Here is a 19,162-nt window from a genome sequence, read left to right as displayed (position 1 = left end):
ATCCGGGCATTTGCTTGAAATATTAACTTCAACTCCTGGAACATCTCATATGCTCCATGACGTTCAAAACGTCGTTGAAGTCCCGGTTCTAAGCCGTAAAGCATGGCACACTGAACTATCAAGTAGTCATCAGCTTTGCTCTGCCAGACGTTCACAACATCTGGTGTTGCTCCAGCAGCAGGCCTGGCACCCAGCGGTGCTTCCAGGATGTAATTCTTCTATGCAGCAATGAGGATAATCCTCAAGTTACGGACCCAGTCCGTGTAATTGCTACCATCATCTTTCAACTTTGCTTTCTCAAGGAACACATTAAAATTCAACGGAACAACAGCACGGGCCATGCAAGATACTATCAGGTACTAAGTTCATGATAAATTTAGGTTCAGTTAATCATATTACTTAAAGAACTCCCACTTAGATAGACATCCCTCTAATCATCTAAGTGATTACGTGATCCAAATCAACTAAACCATGTCCGATCATCACGTGAGATGGAGTAGTTTCATTGGTGAACATCACTATGTTGATCATATCTACTATATGATTCACGCTCGATCTTTCGGTCTCCGTGTTCCGAGGCCATATCTGTATATGCTTGGCTCGTCAAGTATAACCTGAGTATTCCGCGTGTGCAACTGTTTTGCACCCGTTGTATTTGAACATAGAGCCTATCACACCCGATCATCACGTGGTGTCTCAGCACGAAGAACTTTCGCAACGGTGCATACTCAGGGAGAACACTTCTTGATAATTTAGTGAGAGATCATCTTATAATGCTACCTTCAATCAAAGCAAGATAAGATGCATAAAAGATAAACATCACATGCAATCAATATAAGTGATATGATATGGCCATCATCATCTTGTGCTTGTGATCTCCATCTCCGAAGCACCGTCATGATCACCATCGTCACCGGTGCAACACCTTGATCTCCATCGTAGCATCGTTGTCGTCTCGCCAATCTTATGCTTCCACGACTATCGCTACCGCTTAGTGATAAAGTAAAGCATTACAGCGCGATTGCATTACATACAATAAAGCGACAACCATATGGCTCCTGCCAGTTGCCGATAACTCGGTTACAAAACATGATCATCTCATACAATAAAATTTAGCATCATGTCTTGACCATATCACATCACAACATGCCCTGCAAAAACAAGTTAGACGTCCTCTACTTTGTTGTTGCATGTTTTACGTGGCTGCTACGGGCTTAAGCAAGAACCAATCTTACCTACGCATCAAAACCACAACGATAGTTTGTCAAGTTGGTGCTGTTTTAACCTTCGCAAGGACCGGGCGTAGCCACACTCGGTTCAACTAAAGTTGGAGAAACTGTCACCCGCAAGCCACCTATGTGCAAAGCACGTCGGGAGAACCGGTCTCGCGTAAGCGTACGCGTAATGTTGGTCCGGGACGCTTCGTCCAACAATACCGCCGAACCAAAGTATGACATGCTGGTAAGCAGTATGACTTATATCGCCCACAACTCACTTGTGTTCTACTCGTGCATATAACATCAACATATAAAACCTAGGCTCGGATGCCACTGTTGGGTTTCGTAGTAATTTCAAAAAAAATCCTACGCTCACGCAAGATCATGGTGATGCATAGCAACGAGAGGGGAGAGTATGATCTACGTACCCTTGTAGATCGACAACGGAAGGGTTTGGTTGATGTAGTCGTACGTCTCCACGGCCCGACCGATCAAGCACCGAAACTACGGCACCTCTGATTTCTAGCACACGTTCAGCTCGATGACGATCCCCGGACTCCGATCCAGCAAAGTGTCGGGGAAGAGTTCCGTCAGCACGACGGCGTGGTGACGATCTTGATGTACTACCGTCGCAGGGCTTCGCCTAAGCACCGCTACAATATTATCGAGGACTATGGTGGAAGGGGGCACCGCACACGGCTAAGAATATGATCACATGGATCAACTTGTGTCTCTAGGGGTGCCCCTGCCTCCGTATATAAAGGTTCAAGGGAGGGGGGCCGGCCGGCCAAGGTGTGGCGCGCCAGGAGGAGTCCTACTCCTTCTGGGAGTAGGACTCCCCCCTTTCCTAGTTGGAATAGGATTCGTGGAGGGGGGGGGGAAGATGAGAGAGAGGAGGAAGGGGGGCCGGCCCCCTCTCCTTGTCCAATTCGGACCAAGGGGGGGAGGGGCGCGCGGCCCATCTCTGGCCACCTCTCCTCTCTTCCACTAAGGCCCACTAAGGCCCATATACCTCCCGGGGGGTTCCGGTAACCTCCCGGTACTCCGGTAAAATCCCGATTTCACCCGGAACACTTCCGATATCCAAACATAGGCTTCCAATATATCAATCTTTATGTCTCGACCATTTCGAGACTCCTCGTCATGTCCGTGATCACATCCGGGACTCCGAACAACCTTCGGTACATCAAAATGCCTAAACTCATAATATAACTGTCATCGTAACCTTAAGCGTGCGGACCCTACGGGTTCGAAAACAATGTAGACATGACCGAGACACGTCTCCGGTCAATAACCAATAGCGGAACCTGGATGCTCCTACATATTCTACGAAGATCTTTTATCGGTCAAACCGCATAACAACATACATTGTTCCCTTTGTCATCGGTATGTTACTTGCCCAAGATTCGATCGTTGGTATCCTATACCTAGTTCAATCTCGTTACCGGCAAGTCTCTTTACTCGTTCTGTAATACATCATCCCGCAACTAACTCATTAGTTGCAATGCTTGCAAGGCGTAAGTGATGTGCATTACCGAGAGGGCCCAGAGATACCTCTCCGACAATCGGAGTGACAAATCCTAATCTCGAAATACGCCAACCCAACATGTACCTTTGGAGACACATGTAGAGCTCCTTTATAATCACCCAGTTACGTTGTGACGTTTGGTAGCACACAAAGTGTTCCTCTGGCAAACGGGAGTTGCATAATCTCATAGTCATAGGAACATGTATAAGTCATGAAGAAAGCAATAGCAACATACTAAACGATCGGGTGCTAAGCTAATGGAATGGGTCATGTCAATCAGATCATTCAACTAATGATGTGATCCCGTTAATCAAATAACAACTCTTTGTCCATGGTTAGGAAACATAACCATCTTTGATTAACGAGCTAGTCAAGTAGAGGCATACTAGTGACACTCTGTTTGTCTATGTATTCACACATGTATTATGTTTCCGGCTAATACAATTCTAGCATGAATAATAAACTTTTATCATGATATAAGGAAATAAATAATAACTTTATTATTGCCTCTAGGGCATATTTCCTTCAGTATTGGCGAATTAGCCCTCGACTGCAACCATGCGAGAAACAGCTGCCTGGCGCACATGGATGTCAGGCAGACCCTGCATGCAGGGCTAGTTTGGTATAAACTGCATCTCCACGTCATACATTGGTCTTAGTGCTAGAAACCACACGCACTATAAAGTGGAATGGAGGGAGTATATGTAATGCTCTATAAGTATTTAGAACATTTTATATTTCATTTGAAGGGTTTTTTATCACTTATGCCACTAGTTGTGTCTCACTATTTAGTTTTGCTATTAAAAGTTACAACTGCTAAAAAATGCCATCATTCTGTGAGATGCTTGCTCGAAAATGCCATTAGATATCTCAAAAATGCCATTGGACATCGTTATTTTCAGGTCAAACCCGCTGACCATGTTGTATGACAAAAATACCCATAGACCCACATTTCAGTTATTTCTATCTCACAATCATATGTATGGGCCCCACTTGTAAGAGTAAGCAAGCGAACAATTTTACAGGAAAATAAGAACATTGTTGGGATCAAGTAGGACCCACACTTTACTGTAGTGAGATAAAGGAGAGCTGACATGTTGGTCCATAGGTATTTATGTCATTATAATAGGGTAAACGAGATTTGAGCTCACAGTAATGATGGCCGGTGGCATCTTTGAGCATGCGCCTAACGAAGCGATGGAATTTTTGAGCAGTTGAAATTTCTAGTGGCAAAATTAAGTAGTGGGTCACAACTAGTGGCATAAATGATAAAAACCCTTATTTAAATATCAATGGGTCTAATAAGACCAAGAGGTGGAAGGAAACTTGGGCCATGAAGGCCCACGCGAAGGTGCCCCCCTTTCCTATTGGGGGCCGAATCATGGGAGGGAGTAGGACCCCCCCCCACCCCGGCTGGCGCATCAAGGGAGGCTTTCCTCCCTTGGTGGCTGCCCTCTCCTTCCCTCCTAACCTATATATATTAGAGGATTTCTCTCTATTGATACATAAGTTTTGGAGCCTTCTCTAGTTGATCTAGTTCACGTTCTAGTTGATCCTAGTTGAGTAATTAGAGCGAGCCCTAGCCATCTCTAATCCTCATAATTTGAAGCCCCGTGTGGTTCTAAACTCCGCCCTCTAATTCTACGGCGACGATTAGCTCTAGACGGCAAAGCGCTGCCGGATCGTGAAGATCGTACGCTTGCAACCAAGTAGAGAGGCCGTGCTTTCGGTCTTCTGTTCGAGGGATCGTTCGAGGGCGGTTCGCGGGATCATCATCAGCGTTCGAGGGACTCCAAGTACGATCTACACTGACTCGTCTACTTCCACTACACTCTCGGAGTCAGCAACGAACGTTGAGCACAACTTGTTATGCATCTTCATATTGTTCCTGGGTGATCGTAGGCCGATTTTTTTCTACTACGTTTCCCAACAACTCTCACCTTCTCAGGGGATGACAAATGGCAGCCTATGAAATTTTCTTTTCCTTGGTAGATTAGTTTTTCAAAGAGTTTTCTCTCTTGAACTGTGCATCCAAATCCCAACCCGTTTTCATAGTTGGATTCCTCACGTCGAGATCTTTGAAACTAGATCTCATGTTAACAGGTTTCGATGATTTTTTTATGAAAACCCCAAAAAACATCACTGGAAACACGTTCTTTTTTTGTATTTTTCCCTTTTCGAGAGACACAACAGTGCTTCTCACAAGAGCAAATCAGTGCGTCCACGAGAAGCAAATATGTACATCTTGCGAAACAAAAAAAAGTGTTTGTTTCCTTTTCTAAGAGGCACAATGATGCCTCTCACGGAAGCAAATCCGTACCTCCACAAGAAGTATAAATGTGCCTCTCATGGAAGGAAAAAACACTTTCCGAGAGGCACAGTTGCGTGCCTCTCGTGAAAGTCACTGAAATGTTTTTTTTTTACTTTCTGAGAGGCACAATTATGCATTTCTTAGAAGCAAAAATATGATAACATTTTTTTTCCTTTTCCGAGTGCCTTTCATGAAAGCAAATATGTGTCTCCATGAAAAGCAAATTCATGCCTCTTGTGGAAGAAAAAACATGTTTGCTCCTAAATATTTACTTTTCAAAATAAATCTCCAAAATCTACAAAAAAACAGGTGAAAACCGAAAATCTGGAAAGAAATGAAAAACATATAAACGCTGAAAACCCGTACAGAAAATATAAAAAAACATACGACACTTGGAGGCGGTTAGAGTGCGGCGCGCTCTCAACCCACCAATAGTGACTTTTGAGGGGCTCCCGCAAGGGGTACCTCCTAGTTAGTTGCCTATATGTCGCCGGATAGTGTCATAGCGCGTACCCCACCAGTACGAGCGCCTCCGTGAGACGGCCCATTCCCGGTTTTTGTCCCCACCGATTTTGGGGAGGTTCCCTGACCAGATATTTTCTTGTTTCTACCTTTTGTTTGTTTTTTCAAAAAAAAAATCATTTTACTTATTTCCCCTTTTACTTCTTGTTTTTTTCTTTCCTTACTTCTTTCTATTTCCTTTTTCTTCTTTCATTTTTGCAAACACATTTCAAATTCCTGACATTTTTCGAGATCCTTAACATTATTTAAAATCATAAACATTTCCCAACTTCGTGAACACTTTTTTGGAAAATAATGAACAATTTTTAAATTTGTGAATAGTTTCTTGAAATTATGAACATTTTTTGAAACTCATGAACATTGTTTTGAATTGCTGAATTTTAGCCGACCAACATGTTTTTTGAAATTGGGGAACATTTTTTTAAATTCAAGAAATTTTTTTTTGTTTTGACGGACACTTTTTGAATGATTGAACTTTTTTGAAATGTGGGAACAATTTTGGAAAATCGTGTACAATTTTCAATCTTGTGAACTTTTTAAATTCATGAACATTTTTTAAATCCACAAACATTTTTTTAATATGAGAACATTTGTTCAAAATCATGTACATTATATGATTTCCTTAATATTTTTTGTAAATCGTTAACAATATTTTGAATCTACGATTTTTTTTTCAAAATCACAAACGCTTTTTGATTTCCCGAACATTTTTCAAAATCATAAGCGTATTTTTAAAATGTTATGATTTATCGAACAATTTTTTCCAGTTTTTAATTACGAGCATTATTTTAATGCCGAATTATTTGAAAAATAGAAAAAAGGAAAATCGGGGGCGGCCCGCCCTGCCCGCACATGGGCCGGCGAAAAGCGCGTGCAAGAGGGAGCGGGGGGCGCGCGTAACCTCGCCGCCCCCTTTGCTCCGCCGCGCCGTAGAGAGTTCTGCTAGATTTGCGGCTGCTCGAGCCAGGAAAGCCCAAGAACAACGCACACGGAGATGAGCTTAGCGCTTCTAGGGGGCTACTCCTCCGCCGAGGACGACGACCCCGCCGCCGGCGCCGGCGCCGAGCTGAGCGACTCCGGCGACTCATCAGCCGAAGAGGCCGGATCTGACGGAGACGAGAAGTCCGCTCCATCGAAGCCGGCTGCGAAGCCCCGCCCCCGCGTAAACCCTAGCCCCGGAGATGGGGACTCCTCGCTGCCCTCGGCGCTAGATGTCTTCGCCGAGATCTCCGGGCCCCCGGCTTTCCTCAACCGCAGGGTGGCCCAGCCCGAGGAGGTCGGGGAGGCGCTCGGCGTGCTCGATCGCCGCTCCGACTCCAAGAGGAGAAAGCCGCCACCTCCCGGTGAGACGTTTAAACTACTGCTAATTTTCCAGCAGATTATCGTGCTTGTTCAAAACTGGCTGTGTTTGCCACTGACAAATGGGGATTTATTCGGCAAAACTTGAACCAGTTGTTCAGATATGGTACAACTAAGGAGTACAGTTAGCGTATTACATGAGTTTTTGTTGTTGTTGCTATAGTGTCAGCTTTCTTAGTGGTCTCGAGGCATTTGATTGTAGAATTGCATCGCTATAAGGTTAGTTGTTTCAATTGCTTGGCAGTTCATGGACCGTTCGGTGCTAGAGCCTTAGAGTTTGTCAATTCAATTGTATTCTAGAGTAACTTACAATGCACTGGTCTGTGTTCTACTTGGAAGTTAGTTAATCTGTAGTTGTGTTGGTGTGTTTATGGTGCCTTGTTGTATGAACTATAAAGGCCTGTCCAGTCTTTTGTTTGTGATAAGTGACTAAGTGAGTAGAATGAGGGAAGGTACTGATATTTTCTGTTTTTATTTTACATGTCATAATGCTTTGTTGCTATGAGCAAGTATCATGAAGCCGAGATGGTGGCATAGCCAGCTTATGTAGGTTAGAAAAGAGTTATGGAACACACTTATGCAGATGAAGACATGTGTCTTTCACTTTAGTTGAGCGTTCAACATATTAGCTCCCTTGCAGGTTGATGTACACGACGAGGGTTGCAGTCGCATTATTGGTATATGCTACTTGTGCACTATGTATGCACTGCGGCTAGAAATTGCATGTTTGAATTGGCATCCATTCTCACATCACAAAATAAGGCGAGAAGTGCATAGATGTGTTTTGGGCTGTAACTAGTAACCTGCTCTCACTTCAGTGTGTTTGCTAGACCACTTAGAAGGACTATAGACCTGGGTATCTGGCTTACTTCTTGCACGAAAGATTTACATGCAACTATTTGTCCAAGCAGTTTTTAACGGAATAGGTCGACAAAAACCTGCAATACTCTGTTTGAGGACATCAAATGGATATAATTGGCCATTTTGAATTGGATCTGTACTGTTATACAGAATTTTATAGCTTGTAAATATGTTTGAATATGAGATGCATACTAAAGTAGATCTTATCATGTGTGTTGGCTTCTGATAATGTCCCTAGTTCCACTCATGCCAATTATTATATTTGGAATCCAAGTTGGCTGCTGGCTAATCTGACTAAAAACTATGTTCAGGTGCGGTTGTGGCGGCGAAACCACAGATGGTTGCCATCCGTGAACGAGTTAGCAGTGACGTGAAGAATGGTGCCAATCCTCCAGGTTCTGTTGAATGTTCATCTAAGTTACATTGTTGTGCCCTTTTTAATAGGATCGGCTCTGTTACTAGTCTGTGAAATATCATATAGCTAGTTAATATGCTTGAATATGGGATAGATAGTAAAGCATCTTATCATATATGCTGGCATCTGATAAAATTCCTAGTACTACACTTATGCTCATGCTAATTATTCTATTCCAAATTCATGTTATCTCCTGGCTAATCTGACTAGAAAACTATCTCCAGTTGCTGTTGTGTCGGCGAAACCACAGTTGGTTGCTGGTCATGAACGAGTTACCAGTGACACGAAGAATGGTGCCAATCCTCCAGGTTCAGTTGAAGGAAAGAGAAAAATAGGGGCTGCAAATCCTGGTCCAGAAGATGCTGCCGAGCTTCTAAGGTAACAAATGGCCACTTTGATTCATGAGTATAACTATGAACTAACTAATCAAAAGCATACCGAGCATATATATGGCTGAATTCTTTGTACAATCTGTTGTCATTCCTGGTTATGTCTTATATAGGGCTCCTGACAGCTTTTTTTAACTCTTCCGTTTGTAGAATGTGCCTCCAGTGTGGTATACCAAAGACCTATTCACACGCGCAAGGAATGGTATGCCCTGTTTGCAACGACAGACCGGTGCAGGCAAAAGAGCCGGAGAAGAAGAAGGGTTCTGCTGTCAAAGACAAGGAGAAAGTGAAGAGGATGAGAGGGCAGTCGTCACATGCATCTTGGAAGAGTGAAACTGAGATGGCTCTGCGGCAACAATTCGACTGACGGGTGTCACCGGGAGTGCTGGTGCACTCAGTCTGTACACTAGGTAGAATCGAATCTCTTTGCTTGTACCATTGCGTCGCGTGGCTTCCAGATTGCCATCGTTTTGTTTCTTGTATTTGCAGCTCTCTGACATGCACGGATTAAGTTTCGCAAGCTGTATCCGTTAAAATGTTTTCCAGCCCAGCCATGTTTCGAGTAAGTTACTCAGGGTCCCTTTGCTTCAGGGACATTTTCCTGTGCCCATCAGTAACTGGATGACCTATGAGATTCCCATGAGATTTTTGCGTATCATAGAAGAATCCCTGAATACTGAACTGGTTGTGCTTCCTGCTGTTATTTGCATTGGTGACATGGAAATCTTAGCCCATGGTCCGAAATTCGCTTTGGATTCTTGCTAATCATAGAAGCCTCCAGTGTGGAGGCAATTATGTCTAGTAATGTGGCGGCATGTGGCATAACATGGCCAACATGGGAGCAACCCACGGAGATGAACAGATCCAGTCCTGCCGCGATCCTGATCGTATTATCAGTACTACTACATTTGTGCAGCTTACCACTAACCTGTCTTGTGGGATTCCCTTGGGACACGTTCATGGTCTCCAATGCTTATGCCTTTATTTGTTCTTGTCCAAGTTGGGTCCATCATACGTACGTATTTGTCATGCTAACTGGCTTGAAATTCCACAATGTATGGATCGGTTCTGGGCCTCAAGGTGAACCCCGTTTGCAGACATTTCACGGTCTCTAGATCTTCAGCTTTAAGACCTTCTGCCATGATACTTACTTGTGATCGGATCTCAAGGCTATTCCATCGTTCTTTCGAATTCAGTATGAGAACAGTAGGAAGATATTTGGAACGAGCAACTGCGGAGGGCGGGTGGCACGGCCCTGTCTGTCCTCTGTCGGCCATGATGCGTCCATTGAATAATGCAGGGTTAGTTCAGACGAGCAGGGACAAAACTGCGCAGTTTTTAAAAGCTTTCCGGATCGGATCGACGCCACGGTGGCACACGGTGCCAGCCAAGGCCCCACGCGGCCTCATCACCCACTTCCATTTTATACCATCCACTCCCCCCAGCAATCTCACACATCCCCACACGAACGATCAAACTCGGATCCGTCCGCCAGCCATGGCTCGGCTCGCCGCCCTCCTCCTCGCCTTCGCCGTCGCCGTCTCCGCCACCACGCTGGCCCACGGCCGCGACCTCCCGACCCAGATCAAGGTGACTCACCATCCTCCCCCTCCCATCCTCTCCTCTTGACATGGTTACTACTCTGCTCGTGTACTCATCTCGTTTGCCGGCTTCGACGGATCCGCAGCTGACCAAGGGCGGCGGCGCGGTGGGCGGCGACAGCCAGGAGTGCGTGTACACGGTGTACGTGCGGACGGGGTCGATCTGGAAGGCCGGGACGGACGCCAACATCACGCTGGAGCTCTACACGGCGGGCAACGCCGACGGCGTGGCCATCTCGGACCTGCCGTCGTGGGGCGGGCTCATGTGGGGGGGCCACTCCTACTTCGAGCGCGGCAACCTGGACATCTTCAGCGGGCGCGGGCCGTGCATGGCCACCGCGCCCTGCCGGATGAGGGTCTCCTCCGACGGCACCGGCGCGCACCACGGCTGGTACTGCAACTACGTGGAGGTCACCGTCACCGGCCCACACCGCGGCTGCGCGCAGCAGCTCTTCACCGTCGAGCAGTGGCTCGCCACCGACGCCGCGCCCTACAAGCTCGAGGCCGTCGTCGACCGCTGCCCCGCCGATGGCGCCGCCGCCTCGGAGTAAGACCGAGTACGCCGGCCTCACACTGTGTGGTGGTAGCAATAAGCTGCGGGGCCGTGCGTGCCGGCCCCGTGATCCGCGTGCGCCGCGCCGGAGATGTACTACTATATGAGTTCGTGCTGCTGGTGGCGAAATAATCGGGGACCTGATTTGTACTGTGTGCCATTAGTGGGAGTTGTCATTAGTTGCGGTGGCTGTTTTGTACGTTGATGGTGTCAATATGGCATCTTCATTTGTGTGTATCTTTGTCCATGTTTTCATGCGGTGAATGTAGATTCAGTTCCAAGCTCTAGTCGACTGCGTCCATGGTGCAGCAGTGTAGCCGAGTCGTGGTGTCCGGCTCCCGCGCGCGGACGCGTGGATAGTAGCTCGAGCTAGAATGCCAATGCACCCTGCACACAACGTGCGTGCCACGGCGATTGATGATTTCTCGACGCTTTCAGGGCGCGCGACTCATCATCAGAATTAAAAACATTAGAGTAGAATCATCATTCAGCGAGCAATTTATAGACAACTGGTGACTACTCCATTTAGAGGAAATATTTCTGGGTATCTGTCAAATAAGTTTTTTTCCCAGAGGATTCTCTGTGTAGATGTTTCATATATGAAATATAAGATGAAAAATGGAGAAGCGACTAAGGGCATCTCCAATACCGTGCCGCAAATCGGACTCACTGTCCGTCCACAGAGCTACATGTCGTCAGATCCTATTCACCGCACCTGTCGAGGATAACGACTAAACATGCATCCACGCCTGCAGTACTGGGCTGGCCATTTCGTATCTTCTGTGTTTTTTCTGTGGTTTCCCGAACCGGTTTTTACTCTTTTCATTGTTTTTTTTTTCTTTTTTCTCTCTCTCTTTTTTCCTTTATTTTACTTTTTTATTTTCATTTTCAGTGTTTTTTTCGAAATATGGAAACAACTTTTAAATTCGTGATTTGTTTTTGAAATACGGGAAAACTTTAAAATTCCTTAACGTTTTATGAAATTTGAGAACACTTAATAAGTTTATAAACATTTTTTATATCTATGAATATATTTTGAAACCAAGTTCGTGAACATTTCTATAAATACAAGGTCATATTTTCAAATTCATGAACATTTTACGAAGAACAGGGCCATTTCTTCAAATTCGTTAAATTTAGAAATTAATGAATTTTCTTGAAATCATAGAACGATTTTCAGAATTTGTGAATAAATTTTGAATTTATAGAACACTTTACAAAATCATGAACACTTTTTGAAAATCATGAACTTTTTTGAATTTCAATTTTTTAAATCCAAAACAGTTTTTGAATTTGGGATTTCAAACATTTTTTAGTTTCATAACTTTTTCTGAAATCCAGAATAATTATTTGACTTTGGAATATGTAAACTTTTTTTAATTTCATTAGTTCTATTGAAATACCAAAACATTATTTTTTTTCTGAATTTGGAATTCGTGACCATTTTTTATTTTAAAAAGGGAAAAAGAAATAAAGACAAAAAACGAAAAAACAGGCCCCCGGTCCGTAGATGGGCCGACCCAAAGAGATCTGACGAGTAGAGGAGAGCCGGTTGCTCGCTTTCTACCGCGTGACGCGTATAATAGCGAAATATAGGAGTTCCCCACCTTCTTTGCTCCTGACAAGTGGCACACAGCATGCGCCCCACTTTGTCACAATATAGGAGTTTTCTCTTTTTTCATAGTTTATTCAGACTATTTTATATGTTTCAATGATATTTTTTCTTCAAGAAAAAACAGGAATAAGAAAACCCAAAAATGGAATAAAAACCACAAGAAAGAGATCATAGCCCGAAAGGATGATTACGGTTTTCACTTCTTTTTGGAAGCACATGCTGTGTTTCTCTCTTTTTACAGGGGAGCACAAATGTGCTTCTCATAGAAGACAAATTGTCCTTTCCCCGTATTTGGAATGCACAATTGTATTTTTTTTCTTTTTGAGAAGCACACTCGTGAAACCTAAAAAAATTTCTCACCAAATTCTAGCAAAGCAAGGGAAAAGACAAAAAAAAACATGCTCCCTCGGGATGCAACCAGCGCGGGACACGTGGTGGCACACCGGGAGCTGAGGAGGAGCCCCGCTGATTATTTGCTCTCTGAGCTCCCCCATATGTCGCCCGTACTAAGTCCTATTAACAACTCGCCTACAACGCAACAGTATTTGGGTCGCCTATCGACAAGTTTTTTGTGTGTTTTCTTGTCAGTTTGTTCACTAGTTTGCATCGGCTTTCTGTCTTTTTTTTGTTTTCTTCATATATCCCCTTTCCTTGTTTCCTTTGGTTTTTTTGTTTCTTATTATTTTTGCTTTTTAAAATTATTTTTCTCTTGTGTCACCACATGTCTAATTTTTCATTAGTATTCTACATTTTTTATACATCTTGAATATTTCTCAATACACATTTAATGTTTCTAAATACATGATATGTGAGTCAACTAAGCAAGGCTATGCCCACAATGAGGGCAAATGGATCGACTCAGTTAATTGGTTCTGACTTTATTTTTGTTCATTCTTGTTGATTTCATTTTTTTTTTGCTTTCTAGTTCTTTCAGGCCTTTGACTAGTTTTTTTTTCTGGTTTTTTTTCTTCAAAAAGACAGGCTATTGCCCCCTCCCTTCCAAGTTGGGCGGCGGAATGTTGCAAAAGCCCATTAACTATTAATCCACATAGCTAAAACTCGCAGTGGCACGCACGTCCGTAGCATGCATAAGACCACCCATTTTCTTGAAGTGCACTCGCTATGCGTCACTCTCCCACCACCCATGCCATTTCATTTTATCTTAAAACATAAATTTGTTGTATCTTTTAAACCGAAGTCCAAAATAAGTTTCGTTCGCATATTCACGAGCGTTACAACGAGTACATTCAAATAATACAAATTTTCAATACATTTAGACTCCCATTTAAAAAAATTACCAAGTTCAAAATATAAAACTTGATAGTCGTAAAGTTTTACAAAGTTGTACCAAGTTTCATTTGCTTTTTAGAAACTTACCATTTTAAAACTTGCTAAAGCTGTTAAAACTTGTCAAAACGTTGGAGCCCCACTTGGTTTTAAGTTTGAGATATGAAACTTATTGATTTTATCGTTCATTTCAACTAAGTTTCAGCAATGGAAACCAAACAAAATTTTAAAAACCGTGTCAAAAACATATTCAAAATGGGTCTTATTTCAATGCCATCGTCACAAGAAACACAAATATGCAAACAAAATATAAATTGGACTTTCTGTGCAAAACATATAATAAATTCAAAATTAAAAGTAAAAAAGCATGGGAGGTGGGATGAGTGTGCCATGCACTCTCTGCTAAAAGTTGTATTTGTGGACCCCTTTACATGAGTTAAGCCCTAAACACGTGCGGAGGACCAATTCAATTTGCGAATCACAAGACAATCGAGTGGCCCCAAATCTGTGTGCCCCTGTCCCTGTGTGCCACAAATCCTCTCCCATACACATAGCGTAAAATAGAGAAACCAACCAACTATGTGACTGGTCATCATGTTCGGTCTTCCGCCGTTGGCCTTTAGCTCGTCCACTCGGTGCTTGTGGACACCGAGTTGCGATGTACACACCTAACTTTCGTGCAAACGGCTTATGGTAGGCCGATAAGAGAGAGGGTTTCCTCAAACATATTAGTCTCAGTGGGTGTACGCATGATAATAGTTAGTCTTGATTCCTACCATCATTTTTTATATTTAATTTTGTTCGGTTGTGTGTCTTAAAACTACAAAACTATAAACTACTTATATAGACATGAAGAGGAAGAGTTCAATTGAGAACTTTTTCAAGCCAACTCGGACTAGTAGCCAATTTACTTCAGAATAAATTACCGAGACCATTAATCATGGTGGTGTAGAGCCAAATTCAGATTAATACAGATAAAATTTTATTCATATTGTAGAACATCAAACATGTTTTGAGAATCTAGACGACTAGACCTTCTGATAGTTACCATGATATATGAGTGTGATTGTGATCGATACTTCTAGTTCAAGCGCCCACCCCTCTATCACCATTTTCTGGCTCCGGTCCTGACCGCTACCGCTGATGGAGAAGAGAAACCACGCCGACTATGGGAGGAGTGGGTATGATCTGATCAACGTACTAGCAAACTTAGAAGACATACATTAACTTAAGGATTCTATCTTCTGGTCAAACCATCAGTACTACCCCCTCAAACCACCCATGGACCTAAGGCAACAATCATCACGACCCCTAAACTATCATTCCTATCACTTTTCTCCTGTCACTACTTTTTTCGATAAGGGGCGCTTTATTACTTAAAAAGTTTAAGACCTGGCCTCTGCATAACTAAGATGCACACATCCAAATCAAGTTCAAACTTAGGGAAAAAAGCGACATACAAGTAATCATAAGACTGTATGACGCCTAATCTGTGGGAGGGCTAATCCTAAGATCATGCTGCCCTCCATGTCGGGTAAGAGTATCCCTCGCCGTGTTCTTCAAGCGTGTACACACCTTCGTAAACAGGTCTCGATTCTCCACACGTTGTAGAGACGACCATAAATGGAGCGTACAGGTACATCTGAGAGAAGTGCCATGTACATCGATAAACAGGTCCATGTCAGTACTAACATATAACCATCAAATTTGTCTAGTTTTGGGCGCAATCATGCAAAAAAAGCAATTTTCTACACCAAAACCCTGCCAAAATTTGGGCCAATAGGTAGCAAGATCAAGCTGCAACTTATCGTAATCGGGAAGCTCATCTCATGTTCCTCAATGTCGTGGCTCCATTTAGTGTGGTTAGCAGCCAGCCAGCTCGCGAATGACAACTCTACACAGTCGTTGCGAACAGTTTGAGGGGGGCATGTAGGGTTTGGAGACTAGGAGTGAGAATTGCCTAAACCCCTGGTTCGTAAACAAAATATCTACATGGGCAAGCACATATTAAGGACCCATTTGACTAATTTTGTTCGGCTTTAACACAAAACAGCCACGGGAGTGTGCCCTTTATGGCATGGCTCGTGTGTGATTCAGACTGTTTTTTGTCGAATCGAACCCGCATGGAAAGTTTAGGGGCTAGCCCATATCGTTTTGCAAGTTCATAGACTAAGACGATCCCACCATACAAGTTGATATTCTCTATTCCTCAACATATACTTGAATTTGTGTCAGTACCTTTTCCTATCTCACATTCTAATTCATAACATGCAACAAAACATAAAATACAGATTTGGCCCCCACATCCAAAAGAAGCAAAACACATAATATGTTGCACACGTTAACAAATTCTAGTTGTATTATAATACATCACCTCAACTCCATACAAGCTATCACCTCTATTCGGAAATAGATGACATTTAAGAAAGTGTGCATCGAAAATCTCTATCTTGATATGTAAGAACTTAGGGTGGCTAGTGGGGAATGGCGCAGGAGATTTTCATGAATTTTATCCATGATACAGTTTTTGCAGTTAAGCTTCTACTATTAAACTTGCATGTTAAAGACGGTGGTCATTCCTCGCAAAACACTGGCCAGACTTCCATCTACTTTCCTCAGCAAAACATCCACGAAGCGTGCAACTGATGGTAGGAAGAACCCAAGAGGAGACACGCAACGACATGGCGAACGAGAACACATGCAGGGACCGGAGGTCGTATGGAGTTCCACCGAACCTCGACGCCCTCGGAAGCCTGAAAATGGGCACTCCGCCGGAACACTGTAGAAAGCGCCCCCAGAGGATGGCCTCCGTGCTGGCCGTGGCCGGGTAGGCTAGCTAGCGATGCGTGGGGAGCAAAGCAAGTTGGCAATCGCACCGAATCTCGGGCTCCAAATCTTGGCTCGTGGTGGAGGGTCCAGCCAGCCAGCCCAACCGCTAGCTCACCCCCTCCATCCCCTCTCAACTCCCAATAGTGTGCGTGATGCATCCCCCTTCCCATGATGGCACCCGTTTTCCCTTAAATGAATTTAACACCTTTAATCCTTTACACATCCATCACTCATGAACACCCACACCAACCTGCTTTCACAAGAAAAACAATCCACACACACACCAACCCAACCCTTCTCCCCCGGTTCTCCCTTATCATTGCTACGCGGATAAACAACAGCTAACCACGGCGACGGCCATCATCAGCAGCGTAGCCGCGGCTCGGTGCTCTGTCAGTGCTAGCTAATGCTTCGAGATACCATCATTATGCGAAGCTCGTCGCATGATTGCAGAGGATTAACAAGTAGCACTAGTGGTGGCTCATGGAAAGCGCTCCGCTGCTCCGGTCTGCATCAGTGCATGCGTAATGGTGCATCGATTGGTTTTCGTCCGTTCAGTTTGCATGTAGTATTGATCGACGCGGCAGTAGCGCTAATAATTCGTGCTCCGGGGGAGAGAAATCATGCTGGGGGGGTAGATGAATTATTTGGTTAGGCGCCGCGCCGGCCCGGCCGTGTGCCGCCACCGCGCACTCGGAGGGCTCGAGCGTGGCCATCAGGGGCGGCTGGAGCTCGGGGTCCATGCATGGTGATGGACGCCGGCCCCGTTGGGCCACCACGGCATGGAGAAGCATGTCTGTTAGATTCTTTTTGTGGCAAAACCTTTGTAGATATGTCTACTGTGTACGAACATTGCCACAGTCAGCTGACTGTGAACTGTCCGTACTTGCTTCCTCACTTGATAGCAACAGGTTCGTATGATGAGGACCGACGCATCCATGCTGGTATCTTCAGATGTATGCATAGGGCGTTTGGTTGAAATTGAAAAACTATGAGTAGTTAAATTTAAAGACAAATGTGTTTTAAATTTGTCTCTTAATAAGTCCAGAAATTGTACTCGGCACGAAAATTGGAAAAACCTTTTCGATGAAGGTGGATTTTTTATTAACTCAAAATGAAGTATCAAGGCAGTACGAACAAACACAATGAGGACACACTTGGTCCCTTTATGATTAGAATGCATACAACCAACACACACACAATCATGCTGTCAAAGGGCAAAGTTATATCAGACAGAAGTTATGTCTAAGCAGAGGAAACAGAAGAAAAGGATCTCCAAAGTGATCAAAACAACGATCGTCGAACTACTACAACAACTATATGCACCAATCATTTTTTGACATCACAAGAACAGTGAGAAATGTTCTCCGGTAACAACACCTTCAGGAAGTGAACTACGCTCAACTGCTGAGGTCGCTAGATCCAACCAATAATGACTAGGCCTGAGCTCTCGCCATGAAGATCAAGTCCGAGCAATGCTTTCAACAAGGTAATGACACGACAACACTGCCATTGCCAAGTATAACGTACTATGCTTAGACTTAGAGATTTCAACACACAATTTGAGACTGGGTACTCGTGAAGAACACCACCAAATCGAAATTATCATGTTGTCATCACCACTTTATGCGATCCCATTAATTACATGTGTGGCACGATCTTGGCATAAGATGTCGCACAAGTGAAGAAATACCCACACAAACAGGCAGCTAAGCAACAACAAAGAGTCGGTCGCCACCAAAAAGCCCAGAATGGAAAAGGTCATCATCGCACACGGGACAAAGATTAACGGGGGAGGAAAGTCACCCACACCACCAAAATCCCAATTGGGGGTGCTCCTGTGGTCGCACACCATCCTCTTGCTCTTTTGTTGTCACATGTGGCAGCAAAATAGTCCGACCAAACTACCCATTGTTGTTGCTCGATCAGAAGGTCCAAGACACTTCGGCTTGTTGCGACTACCGTCTAGCCGATGCCGCATCAATCGCCTAACAACGAGGGACCATGGCGTCACCCATGCCCCCGAGCAGAGGACCGCCACGATAGGGCGTAGATGGACACTGTTGCCCCTTGCGTGCCTGCAGACGGATCAAGATCGTCGGCACCGCCACCTCGCCACCAGAGATTGTCGACCATGCCAAAAACACAATTGTCACCATTACGCAACCATGCCCTTTGCCTCTAGCCGCCGCTCATAAATGACATCTCGCCACCAAAGGCTACCAGAGCGATGACCTTCCCGTTTACACCTAAATCGACCAGTGACGGGGCTTAGCCCGGCCACTGGTCTCTAAAAGCGGTCGGGGAAAGGAAGGTCAGGGAGGTAAGAGGTGGTGGTTTAGGGTTTGAGTGGTGGTGGCTATTTTTGGTTGCTGTGCGAGGTTCAATTTGTGAGAGGGGAGGACAGTGAAGCAGGAGGGGTGGCTCCCTTGCTTGGAAATCGGCAAAACCTAGTCCCTTTGCTAGTAAAACCAGAAATATTTGGCCCCACAAGGCCTAGTTGTAAGTGACACCTAGCACAATGAAACATTGACCTCATCATGCCTATACTAACCGACAAACTGCCTCTATTCCCCCACAGAACGTCCCTACCCGCTTTCCCCGATCTACATATCAAATGTGGCGCCATTTTCTAGGCCACCTAGATGATGATTGTGCCTTTGCCGACCTCGGTG

General features: G+C 44.4%; 2 protein-coding genes across 2 annotated transcripts; both read left to right on the top strand.

The window, feature by feature from the left end:
* Positions 1-6,442: 6,442 nt before the first annotated feature.
* Positions 6,443-9,245, top strand: LOC125514571 (plant/protein). The gene is made up of 4 exons (XM_048679908.2): positions 6,443-6,921; positions 8,110-8,193; positions 8,438-8,591; positions 8,753-9,245. Exons 1-4 carry the CDS (start codon positions 6,573-6,575, stop codon positions 8,967-8,969), a joined length of 804 nt encoding a protein of 267 aa, XP_048535865.1. The 5' UTR covers positions 6,443-6,572; the 3' UTR covers positions 8,970-9,245.
* Positions 9,246-10,099: 854 nt separating this feature from the next.
* LOC125514570 (PLAT domain-containing protein 3-like) lies at positions 10,100-11,043 on the top strand. The gene is made up of 2 exons (XM_048679907.2): positions 10,100-10,192; positions 10,290-11,043. The coding sequence occupies exons 1-2, from the start codon at positions 10,100-10,102 to the stop codon at positions 10,752-10,754; spliced, it is 558 nt and encodes a 185-aa protein (XP_048535864.1). The 3' UTR covers positions 10,755-11,043.
* Positions 11,044-19,162: the final 8,119 nt, after the last annotated feature.

The sequence above is a fragment of the Triticum urartu genome, chromosome 6A (genome assembly GCF_056163025.1).
Source record: "Triticum urartu cultivar PI428250 chromosome 6A, HENAU_Tu73, whole genome shotgun sequence".
Taxonomy (NCBI): domain Eukaryota; kingdom Viridiplantae; phylum Streptophyta; class Magnoliopsida; order Poales; family Poaceae; genus Triticum; species Triticum urartu.
The sequence above is the reverse complement of the archived record's forward strand: the minus strand, read 5'-3'. Positions and strand labels throughout refer to the sequence as shown.